The sequence below is a fragment of the Myotis daubentonii genome, chromosome 2, assembly GCF_963259705.1.
Source record: "Myotis daubentonii chromosome 2, mMyoDau2.1, whole genome shotgun sequence".
Classification (NCBI taxonomy): domain Eukaryota; kingdom Metazoa; phylum Chordata; class Mammalia; order Chiroptera; family Vespertilionidae; genus Myotis; species Myotis daubentonii.
This window is the reverse complement of record NC_081841.1, coordinates 79,762,224-79,775,582: the sequence shown is the minus strand read 5'-3', so window position 1 is coordinate 79,775,582 and position 13,359 is coordinate 79,762,224. Positions and strand designations below refer to the sequence as shown.

The following is a 13,359-nucleotide window of genomic DNA, read 5'->3' as shown; positions in this document are numbered from 1 at the left end:
TTTTGTTGTAATTTTGATGTGGTTGTGGGAGGAGGCGAGTACTGCGTTTACCTACATTGCCATCTTGGCTCTCCTCTCCCGGATATTCCCAGTTCTTGAACACAAACCAACCTTCCTCAGAATCTCTTTTATTCTGGTACCTACAGTACATTTACAAGAACAAAAGTTAGCATACATTATTTTTCAAATCCATTTGATTATGAATATTTTTTTCTGGGTCTCTTGTGGAAATACTGTTCTATAGAATATATTTTGAGAAAAAAAGTCTAGAGAAATAACATATGGGTTAACTATGTATTTCCACTTTGAAAATGAATAAGACCAATATAATATATCAATAAACAAATGCTAAGTCTGAATGCACAAAGTATTGGGAGCCATAATGTCACTTTATATACATGCAAATAAAATATAGCAGACAATAATATCATTGTGTAGAAAATGGTATAATATTTCAGATATAGACAAAAACAAAAGCTACAAAGTATTGAGCAAATTTAAAAATCTCACTCAAAAGATAAATAGCTTCTTAATTATACCTTTTAAAATTGTTTTGGTATTAAAGTTTTGGGAATATGAATCATTCATTTATTGTTACAACAAAGCTATAGTAAGTGTATGCAGTTTGTCAGGAACTATATAAAGTCTGAGGATATGAAAATAAACAACATAACTACCTTGCCTTAAAGGAATGTACTGCTGACTTGGAGGAGATGGACACATAATCCAATTAATATAAACACAATACTGTAAGTGCACTGATAGATTTTGGACAAGGAATTATAGAGCATTAATAAGGAAAGCTGATGCTTTATGAATAAATTAGGCAGACAGGATGGGTGATTGTATTCCAGGTACAGGAAGTATTATGAAAACAAGGGAGATAAGTTCGAAAGGTGGAAATACAAACAGGAAAGAAAAATTTCTGATAGATGTGGAAGATACACCTTTTAAGAAAGAGGTTTGAAAGGTCAGTGTCATCTGTACATCAATGGAATTTGTAAGCATATAATGTTCCTTGTGTGCGGTACTTTGGTGATGAGTTTTGAATGCTTGTTAGTGATGGAAATCCCTGATTTGCCTCAAATGTGAACTATGAAAGATCTTTGGAATCAAGTGTGACAACTATGTCTCGGTTAACTCTATATCTTCAGCACTTAACAAGGCTCTGGTACGTAGTAGGTGCTCATTAAATATTGTATGGATGGATAGTTAGCGGGATGATAAATTTGTATAATTTGTACAGTTGAGGAATTTGATGATTTTTCATTTTCAGCCAGAAGGAGGCAGTGTTGCAGAAATTAAAAAAATTTGAAATCAGTGGATTCTTTTTAACTATGTGACTGTGAGTGATTTATCCACCTGTGCTAAGCTTCAATATCCTTACATTCAAAATAGGGAAGAAATGATGTAATTCATTCAAAATGCTAATTTTTTTGTCTATATCTGAAATATTATACCATATTCTCCACAATGACATTATTGTCTGTATGTTTTATTTTCATGTATATAAAGTGACCCCTACTCAAAAATGATAATTGTCATTGTTCAGTGAGAAATAAAGCTAATTAATTATAAAAGGACCATGTTTTAGATGATTTAAAAGTTAAAGTCTGTTTAAACTTAATGTATTTGAAACTAGGAAGCTCTGAAAAGTTCTGTGATCTTGAAAAAAAATATAATTTTTACAATGACTGAAAGAAGGACAAATTAGAAGGAGAGAGCTCATGATCAGGAAGAAAAAGACAATGTATGGTCATCATTCAGAATGAAATAGATTGTTTGGGTTCAAAGTCCAGCTATACCATTGACTAAGTGTCTACCTTTGGGGAAATGTCTTAACTTCTCTATGCCTCAACGAGATTTAGAAAAAGAAAATTTATACTCTTAGAGCAGTTTTAGGTTCACAACAAAATTGAGGGACAGGTACAGAGCTTTCTCATATACTTCCTGTAACCACACATGCATAGCCTCCCTCATTAAAAATATTCCCCATCAGAGTGATACATTTCTTGTATGTAATTGATGAACTTACATTGACACAGCATCACCCAAAGTCCATAGTTTACATTATGGTTCACTCTACATTATGGGACATTCTACATGTTTGAAAAATGTATAATGATATATATCTGTCATGCTATCATACAGAGTATTCTACTGTCCTAAAAGTTATCTGTACTTGGTCTATTTATCCACCCACCCTCACAGCACCTGGCAAGACTTAATCTTTTTACTATATCTATAGTTTTGATTTTTTTTCAGAATGGTATATAGTTGGAATCATACAGAATGTAGCCTTTATCAGATTGTTGTTGTTGTTTTCACTTAGTAATATGCATTTAATGTTCCTCCATGTTTCTTTCCTGGATTGATAGCTCATTTCATTTTTAGCAATTTATAATATTCCATTGTTTGGACATAGCACCATTTATTTATCTATTCACCTACTGAAGGGCAACTTGGTTACTTACAAGTTTTAGCAATTACGAATAAAGCTGCTATAAACACCCACGTGAAGGTTTTTGTGTAGATAATTCTCAGCTCTTTGGGTTAAATACCAAGGTGTGAGATTGCTGGATTATATGATAAAAATATATAGTTTTGTTTAGTGAGATATTGTATTTTTCAGGGTTTTAATAGGATGAATCAGATAATCAATATAAATTGCTTGGCAGAGTACCTGGCATATCAATCCATGCTAATTATATTTTCTTTTAAAAAATATATATTTTATTGATTTTTTTACAGAGAGGAAGGGAAAAGGAGAGGGATAGAGAGTTAGAAACATCTATGAGAGAGAAACATCAATCAGCTGCCTCCTGTACACTCCCTATTGGGTATGTGCCCTCAACCAAGGTACATGCCCTTGGCTAGAATCGAACCTGGGACCCTTGAGTCTGCAGGCCGACGCTCTATCCATTGAGCCAAACCGGTTAGGGCATAATTATATTTTCTAATATTATTTCATAAAAGATTATATAAAACTCAATTATTGACAGTATGGATGGAAAAGTAGGTAGAGAAAAAAAATCAGAAGAAAAGTGTAAAATCATTTGATAATTAACTCCATGTGAAGTATTCGCATCTACAGCAGTCCTAGATATGCAGAATATGTTGTCTAATACTCGTTCCTCTGCCTGGAAGGAATACCTTGCCTTGAGTCTCCTAGTTCCCCACCCTCCCTTTGAACTAATTAAGAAGGATTATGCAAGGTAATTGTAAGTAATGTTTATCCAATTCTTCGGATAAGAAAAAAGAGTATTGCTAAATGCACCCTGGATCTGAATCATATAAACCTGATGAACAACTAAGGTTAAAATGGTGTAGTGGAAAAGCACTAGACACACAGTCTGGGGAACCAAGTTCATGGCCTAACTCACTCCCTATGGCTTGCGCTGTGAACTTGGATTTAATTCTTAGTAATCGAGTTTCCTCCACCATAAAATAGGAAGGAGACTCCCTCACTGGTTATTAGAGAGCAAGATGAGATAATGAATGTGAAAGTAGTGCCTGAAATATTCAAGAAGTCAATAAGTGTAAGTCTAATTTTAATACATGGAGTCACTAAATAGCTTGCTCATAATCAGTGCCATGATAATAAATAAAAAATGCAAAGTCATCTGTCACCAATAGCATCTTGAGTAAATGTCATGCCATGGTACATTTCTTACAATTGATGAATCTACATTGACACATCATCACTCAATTTTGAATACCCGAATGCACTTGCAGAGTTATATTTTTCTCTTATTCTCTACACATAAAAGCATATTTCTACATTGCAGAGGGTTTGATAATAGAAATACATAGGAAGAAGCCAAAAAAATCACATATTATTCACTACCTGGAAATATTCAATTCCTTTTGTTTTTTTATCTTTCTGTATGTAACAAGCTAAATCTCCAGAAAGATCAACACAAATATATGTTTCTTAAAATGTCTATGTTAAGTATACATATTTGATTTCTGTTTGATCATAATATTCATGAGCATAGGGTTATATTTAAGTGACTATGTGTTTGTATCATTTTTGTTGTTGTTAATCCGCTCCTGGGGATATTTTTTTATTGATTTTTAGAGAGAGTGGAAGGGAGGTGGAGAGACAGAGAAATACCGATGTGAAAGAGACACTTTGATCAGTTGCCAAGGATCAAGCTTGCAACTGAGGTACATGCCCTTGACTGGAATCAAACCCAGGACCCTTAAGTCCTGGGGCTGACACTCTATCCACTGAGCCAAACCATCCAAAGGCTAAATGACTATCCTATCTAATAATAGACAAACATGGTAATTGACCATACCTTCGCTACGCCTCCCATTGGCTAATCAGCATGATATGCAAATTAACCACCAACAAAGATGGTGGTTAATTTGCATACATAGGCTCCAAGCAGTGGAGCAAAGCCTGATGGCCCAGGGCCAGTGGAGCAGCGAAGCCTGACGTTTCCGGGGCCAGCTCCGGCCAGAACTCAGCCAGAGCGAAGGCCTGGGCCCCAGGTGCAGGAGGCAAACCAGTGCCAGCAGCCAGGGGAAAGGAAGGTCCACTGCACGAATCTCTTCATGCAACAGGCCTCTAGTATGTTAATAATACACAATGCAGAACCTTTGTCTCTTTCTTCTTTTCTCCATCAAAGTATGCAGTTCATACAAAGGCTTCATTTTTTATGCAAATTTTTATTGTTCTCTACTTGTTTATTTCCATTCTCCAGTTAAATAACATATCAGAGAATATCAATAGCATTTAAGCAGGCAGCAATTAGGGGAGAAAACCCTTATATGTAATGCCAGCCCAAATGGAGCAAGGGACCCTTTCATCTTGATTTTAAGCTCTCCTTCTATTCTGATGGCTTTGAAGTGCTCACTTGGGCTGAAGCCACTCAGAAAAATTCAGCAAAATAAATGGTTTGATGCAAGCAAAAATATAAACCCTCAACCTTTCCCAGCTTTGTGTAATCATCACGTTCGTTTACTTTATACTAAACTTGCCTTTGTGGAGGTTACATTAACCAAACATATTTCCCCCATTTTTTAAAATCCTCTCACAGTGCCTTCTCAGTCTGCAGCTAAGTTTCCCCAAATACTTAAATATTTGACAAGCACCAATTTTGTTACTAAGACTCACTCTAAATTATTAAATATATATAGACCCGTTTATTATTTTTCAAAAATGTTTTAAAATAATGTCTGCTTATAAGAGTAGCAGAATAGGCAAATTCGATTCCTTGATCTTCTTTTAAAGTAATTTTTCAGTGTCTAAACTCTGCTTAGTAGTAAAATTGTCCATATTGTATACAGTTGTTTGTATGAAGAATAATACAATAATCAATAAGTAATAGTACAAGAATGAACTCTATGTTTCCTCTCCTGTACTCACGACTCTAAATCTAAAGCTACTTTTGCCCCGCCCTGTACTGTCTGATCGCATTCAGGGGAAGGAAGCCACTGAAGTATCATTTGTTGTACAGAGCAATACTCCAAAATTTCCAATATTTCATAACATGACCCACTTTCATTTACTGAAAATAAATATCAATTGAGCACCCACTATGTCATAGACGTTGGGAGTGTAGTAGTGAAGTCAGACAAAGTCCCATTTCATATGGAGTTTACAATTAAGAAGAAAGGCTATGCATAAATTAGTAAGAGACTCTTTGATAATGTTATCAAGTCTTAAGTCCACTTATTATTTTGTAAGAGGTACATTCTCTTTCTTTATCTTGTTAATGAGTAAATGAACTTTTTAATCTCTAAATAGCACATTTAGTAGGATTTTTTTGGTTGGTGTTGGTGGTAATATTTTTGTTGTGTGTTCTTTGATGATCTGGTATGTACAGTCACAACATTGCTCTCTATAGGAATAAAAGTGTAAGATTTTTTGAGGGGTTAACAAAATTAGCCAAATTTAAATTTCTATATTATTAATACACTAGGAGCCCAGCATGCGATTCGAAATCGCGCGGTGCCACCCACTCCCTCTCTGACCCTTGAAGCAGCCACAGCCACTGCTGATCAGGCCCTCTCCCAGCACAGGCATGCAGAGGCCCCTGCTGCCCCACCCCCGACACTGCGCGCACCGCCTCCTATCCAGTCAACCCGTTACGGTGTCCTGGTTAATTAGCATATTTCTCTGTTTTTATATATATATATTCATACTAATGTTAAGTTCAGTACAATATATCTGATACATTTTGAAATATATTTTATCTATTCATCTAAGCAGCATACTATAATAAAATGTATATGTTAAATATAATGAATTCAAATCTTTTGGATGTTGGAATCAAGTTAATTTAATAACAGCAATATATATATATAGCCAGTCAATTGAGTCATTTTTTTTATTCTTTACATTCAAAAGATTAGACTTTGATTGTTTTAATTTATGTTGGAATGTTGTTTTTCCTTAATCTGAAATGTGTCTTCAAATATGTTTTATTCCCTTTTCAGGAATTTGCTGCACTGACAAAAGAATTAAATGCATGTAGGGAACAACTTCTAGAAAAGGAAGAAGAAATTTCTGAACTTAAAGCTGAAAGAAATAACACAAGAGTAAGTATAAAACTGCCTCTGCTTGAAATTGATTCCATATATAATTCAGTGCCTTATCTCTTATATGGACATAAAAAATAAATATTTAAAAACTTCAGGAAGACTTTAAGCAGACATCACTTACAGTCAGTTACTTAAAGTAATGGACAATATACTACAAAACTCAAAACAGGAAGACAGGAAACCTAAATTAGAGTTTCGGGTACTAAATTACTGTGTTGCCTTAGAAAATTTCCTTTCCCCTGTCCTCTTTGCTTTTTCAATTTTAAAAAGAAAGGCTGGGTTTCAATACAGAATTTCAAACTTTCAAAGTGTTACACTGGAGTGGGCGACCAATACCTCAGAGGCTGGAGATAGGCACAGGGGAGAGGTTTGAGGAGGGGAGCATGAGTTTCGATTATGAGGTAATATGAGGGAGTGTTGTGGCATTGGCCTTACCTCACCCAGCAAAATATTTATTTATAAAAAAATTTTTAAAGTTTTAAAATGCAAAACCGCTGGAACAGAAATCTCCAAGTTAAAAGAGACCTACTTTTTCTGTTTTAGAAGATTGTCATGGAGACTTTTGTTTCTGATTTCTGAGTTTAGGAAACTGATGGAATATACTATATTCTCCTCTTGGAAACCCACGAATTGTTTCAATCTCATGACATTTAACATTCAAGTTCAAAATGTGATTGAAGATTCCGTCTTTTCTAGCTATGAAGTCACTAAATTTAATAAAATATATAAATTACCATAATGCCAGAAATGAGAGCAGCTATTCTACTAATGAACATAGAGAAAAAATACTTTTGTGTGATGTAGTTCAACTTTATATAAAGTAGGTGAAAAATATTTTAAATGTTAGAGTTCTAACAGATTAATGCTGAGAAAACAAGTTATGGTTAATGTACTTGTTCATTTTATGCTTGGTCTTAGAGAGTAATATAAAAATTATAGCTTCATAAACAGTGAGCTAGTGCGCTAATGAGAGATACTGCTACATGAACAATGGTTATATCATCAGATTCAGTTTATCTCCTTATTCATCAGGGGCTTGTTTTATGCGTGTGCACACAGGAACTGGTTTTTATTGTGACTCTGATGAGCCAGTCTCATGGTGCTCCAAACAGGACAAAATGAGAAGTTTAGATCGTGTTATTTAGGGGTCAGGTTAATTTTTTTTTCTCCCTCTATATATTGCCCCACCCTTGACTTTTGAGTTACACTATATTTTTTCCCACCCAAATTTAAAGTTTATTTCTGCCATGAGCTTTATTCTGCCCGGTTTCACTGCTCTCTATTTTAACACTTTTGGCTACATTCCCTGATGTAGCACAATATGCCAAATGTAAAAGTAGGAGCCGGAAGCTGAAAATGGAGGGAGATGTAAACCTCCAGGTAGCTTTCAACTATTTCTCATATTTAAAATGCACAGAGGCTCTCTTATTGGTTGTGTATCTATTTCTGCTTTATGTAGCCTTTCTTTCCACATCCCTGTTACCCCTTTCCACAGCCCTATGTGGGAGATGTTATAATTATCTCCATTTTGCAGATGAGTCAGCTGTGCTCAGAAAAGGGCAGATAACTTGCCAAAAGTCATGCAGTGATAAATAGCACATAAGGGATTTAAAAACTAAGGCAGAATAACTCCAGAGCCTGTACCCTTAGCCATAAGGCCTTCAGCACAATTATTCAATTTAAATCCATGAAAAAACACCTAGGTTTACTACAGCTTATATGAGACATTGCCTAAGAATTAATCGCTACCATATAGAGTATGTCAGTTCTCCTTAATTGTGACTAATTTCAGAGAACTGGGAGATTTGGGGACATCATCCACACGGTTTTCACCATATTATACCCTAAGAGGTCCAAAAGTACCTGTGACTATTGTACCTGCAAAGGAGCTTGGGTAATAAAAGAACAAAGGCAAGCTATATTTGAAATACCTATTCAGGAGTCAATGTGAGCAAAATACAAGTATTAAGTTTCATTAGGACAATAGAAATTGAAGCCATTGATTTTAAACATGAATAATAGTTACTTTGAAAACATGGATAAACCTGGAGAATGTTTTTCTTTTCTTTCTTTTAAAATTAATTTAAAATTATTTTTTACATACAATACTATATACTTTCAGGTGTACAAATTGGAGATTAGACATTTATGTACCTTATGAAGACATCACCGAAATGTGTCTAGTACTCATCTGCCACCATTCATAGTTATTACAGTATTATTGACTATACTAGAAGCCTGGTGCAAGAAATTTGTGCACGGGAGAGGGGAAGTCCCTCAGCTTGGCCTGCACCCTCTCCAATCCAGGACCCCTCAGGGATGTCTGACTGCCAGTTTAGGCCCGATCCTAACTGGCAGTCAGACATCCCTCTTGCAATCTGGAACCACTGGCTCCTAACTGCTCGCCTGTCTGCCTGCCTGATCACCCCTAACCTCTCTGCCTGCCTGCCTGATCAACCCTAATCACTTCTGCCTACCTATCTGATGTCCCTAACTGCTCCCCTGCCAGCCTGATCACCCCCTAACTGTTCCCCTACTGGCATGATTGCCCCCTAACTGCTCCACTGCCTGCCTCATCACCCCTAACTGCCTCTGCCTTGGGCTCTGCCACCACAGCTTTGTCCAGAAGGACATCCAGAAGGTCATTTGGCTATCCGGTCTAATTAGCATATTGCTCTTTTATTAGCATAGATTCCCTACAGACCTGTGACTATTTTTATAATTTGTGATTTGTACTTCTAAATCCCCTTTACTTTTTTCACCTGTCCTCCACCTAGAAAACATTTCTCTACTTTCCTTAAAATCAGTTATATGGAGGAATTTTTTTGTTGATTATGTCAAAGGAAAATGAATTTATGAAGTCTTCCTTGTGCAAAGTATTGATTATATGACAACTACCTAAGTTACATAATCACCTCTGACCTTCTCCACCACACAAAAAATATAAAGGGCTGAAAACTAGCAATACCCATCTCTTCCTCCATAATGCCCTATTAAATGTTGCTAAATATAACAGTTTTATAGATTTTATATAATGGTTTTTCTTCTATATGTTGTGTTTTCCCCTTGCTATAAACACCTACTTATTGGTCATTTAGAGAAAGTAACAAGCTAGTATTTTCTTCTCACACCTGCAAAAATTTTTGACTGGTGTTAGATTGTGAGAAAGTTTAAAGTAGAATTGCATGTTTTAATTTCCATGGTTCTCATAAACTTCTCCTTTTATCTTGAGTAGTTAACATATGGGTTGAAATAACACAAAAAAAGACAATCACAAAGAGAACTCATAAATGAATAGAGGTATTTGTGTTAATTTTGAGTATCATAAAAACACAGATCAGAAGGGCCCTCCAGTTTGATATTAGGATGAATTATACCTTCTTTGAAATAGAAAATGGAAGTTTTCAATGGAATTTAATGAATAAAGTTTATTTAATATATCAAGTAATAAAAATGATAATATAATAGCTAAATTAATTAAGTACAGAATGTTTTTCTAAGGGTTTCACATGTTTAACCCACTTTATCCTTGTGGCACTCCCACTTTCCCCACTTAACTGATGAGAAAACTGACATAATAAGTAACTTGCATCAGGTCACATGACTGATAAGTAACACACCCAGGGAATCCATTGCTCAGCTTAACCACAGGTGATGTATCTAAGAAATCATATTCCTATGTAATTCACAAGTCACATGTGCTATGACAAAATTGTGTTTAAGGAAGAGCAGAGTCCTTTTTTTGTGTGTAATTCATTCCTAATCTGTTCAATAATTTATTTTTGCCTCAATGTGTGGAAAATAATGTACTAGATATTTATTGTGATGTCCAAGCTGAAAGTTTGGCTATGTATCATGTTGTCACTACAGAAACAACTGGTCCCTTGCCTCTAAATATGAGTGAATGAAAATCCAACTGCCTCAAGTAATTAAATTGAGGACACCCAAATAAAAGCATCCTAATGTTATACTTGATTGTACAAATATTATAGCAAGTATTTACAGAAACTATTAAACAAGCTTTATTGTTTAATATTACCACACTAATAAAATATAGAAAAAGGTGATTAAACAAAACTTGTCATTTTAAAACTCTGATCACACTTAGACAAAGTTATACTTAGAGAAAATAACTTATTTCTGATGTTTATTTCAACTTACTCAATTTGATTACTAAAATGTACATGGTTTTTTCTTCAGAATTATCTGAATTAATGACGAGATAAAAAGAAAACCAAAAATGTTGATATAGTTACTATCTCTTAATATCAGAGTGGAGAATTTTTTAATCTGTTTTTATTGATTTCAGAGAGGAAGGGAGAGGAAGAGAGAGATAAAGAAACATCAATGATGAGAGAGAATCATTGATCGACTGCCTCCTGCACACCCCACACTGGGGATCCAGCCTGCAGCCTGGGCATGTGCCCTAATCGAGAATCGAGCCTTGACCTCCTGGTTCATAGGTTGATGCTCAACCACTGAGCCACGCCGGCTGGGCTCAGAGTACATAATTTTTGTTGTTGTTTTGGAACTGTTTCAACTGTTTTTGTGGCTGAAGATCTCAAAGGATGGTTGTAACGATTGCATAACTTTGAAAAGAAAGCTTTGATTTCAGAAGTCAGAAATAACAAAGCTGAAATCTCATCTCATGGGTCATAAACTAAGACCTAATTGTCCTTAATTCAAATTAAAGACCTAATTTAAATCAATTCTTACTATGCCCTCTGATTTTTATCTAAAAGAATTATATAAATGTTCAAATACAGAAACCTGCCACTACCAAAGGAAAGCTTCCCATTCCTGACAAACCTTTCTTCACAAGTTCATAACCTTCCTCCAAAGACATTTCCTCAATGATTATAAAATACAGTCCAATTGAGGAAAAAGAAGACCCTAGCGGTGAAAAGCAGGTGATGATACGTGTGTATGCATATATGGGTGCTTTCTACTTCAATGCCACTTGTGACTGTAAATAATTGTGCACAATGTTATGTCAAATTCAGGTACTAATATAAAGATGTATAGGTTTAGAAATTTAGTTAAAAAATATCCAATGGTGCCGTATGTGTGCATGCATATATGACATGTTTCTTTGTATAGCTACATATGCTGTGGTCATTTAAAGTGAATTCCAACATAGGATTAGTGGCCATTCATATAGTCCCTGAATTTTATTTTTAGTATACCTCTGCAAGCTTTATTAAATATTATACTAAAGTGTGGCTTCCAGAAAAGGTACAATTAGCAGATATTAAGTGGCATCTTAGATTAGTTCTTTTTATTTTTAATTTATTTTCATGTGTAAGCTTAAAAGCCATAGATACACCCTACATTAAAATATCTGTAGGCACATTATCCAGGCTAGATAATTTATATTTATCATTAATTTAAATCATCAAGTACTAAGCATATGTTATGTAGAATATTTTCCTAGGTATTGAAGAGTATTCAGGATAAGTTAATTTAAGCTCTTAAGGAGTCTGTTTTATACTAATAAAAATATATTTGGTTTTATTATTATATAGATGAGAGTTCCTAGTTGCACATAAGAGTACAGCTTAGCTGTTTTAATCAAGAAAACATTAATTAAGGTATATAAAAATCTCTCAACTGAGCTTCCAGGCACAATTTCTAGGACCACATTTCTTAGTCTTGTAAATTTTCCTCACACCATCAGTCCCAGTAACATGCACCCTCTGCTGCTACCTGTGCCAGCAAAACAGATGCCCCGCCCATCACATTTCCTCATCTCACCCCTCAGAATCTGTCCTGTGCATGTGGCTCTGATTAGCTGACTCTTAAGTCACATATCTGCCACCTAGTGGTAGCCATGACTGAGAAATGTTTCTTGGAGCCTATGTTACTGAGACAATAGCATTCAGAAAGTGGGGAACTATTAAATATGGAGGGTTTGTTCATAAGATTTGGGGCAACCACCACTGTCAAGTCTACATTACAATCTCACTTTTATCAGCTCCTTTTTCATATTAAAATTCTAAACAACAGTATTACCGACATGTATCCACTCAACAAATACTTATTGTGTATCTATAGATGTCAGGAACTAAGCCAATATTCAAATACCCAGATCATTTAAATCAAGATAAACATAGTACCTACCCTTGCGGAGTCTATATTTTAATGAGGAAACAATAAAATTTAGTGAAACTGTTCTTGAGAAATAACAAAGCATGATATGTTGTGAAGAAAATAAGCAAGAGATTCAAATAGAGGATTATGGAGGCTGGGAAGAGGAGAGATCTACCTCACATAGAGTATCAAGCAAGTGTTTCTTTGAGAGGGTGAAGTTTAAACTAAGATTAGAGAATGAGAAAGAGCTGGCCACATGAAGAGCCAAAGGAAGAGTATTCCAGGCAGAAATTTCAACATAAGCAAAGGCTCAGCATATTGAGGGTCCAAAAGTAGGCGTGTGTAGTTAGAGCATGCTTTGCAGGGAAAGACTAACACCAGATGATGCTGGAGAAATAGGCAGAGTTAAGTGCATAAAATGCTATATAGCCTACCTAAAACTGATTAGATTTAATGAACTCGGGCATGTATCTATAGAATTCAAGAGTAGAATATCATGAATATAATCAGAAGTTGATAAATAAAAGGAAAACTCCTTGAAATATCAATATTTGTGTCATCTTCATACAGAATTTCTATTACAATTATTTTGATCCTTACACATGACCTCTACCTACTGATTTGTATATGTTTAGAATCTCAGGTTTTTATGTTTCTTTATGCCAGTGGCATGGCAAAGTTTTCTGGCACTGACCCATAATTAGAAACAGTAAG

At 35.0% G+C, this 13,359-nt stretch overlaps 1 protein-coding gene across 7 annotated transcripts in view; it reads left to right on the top strand.

Annotated features, from left to right (window-relative positions):
- PPFIA2 (PTPRF interacting protein alpha 2) overlaps positions 1-13,359 on the top strand; it is a 462,495-nt gene that overhangs the window by 291,119 nt on the left and 158,017 nt on the right. For all 7 annotated transcript variants that reach the window (XM_059683716.1, XM_059683713.1, XM_059683711.1 and 4 more), the window contains one exon: positions 6,451-6,552. In XM_059683716.1, coding sequence (XP_059539699.1) covers positions 6,451-6,552 — 102 coding nt within the window. The remainder of the gene's footprint in view (positions 1-6,450; positions 6,553-13,359) is intronic.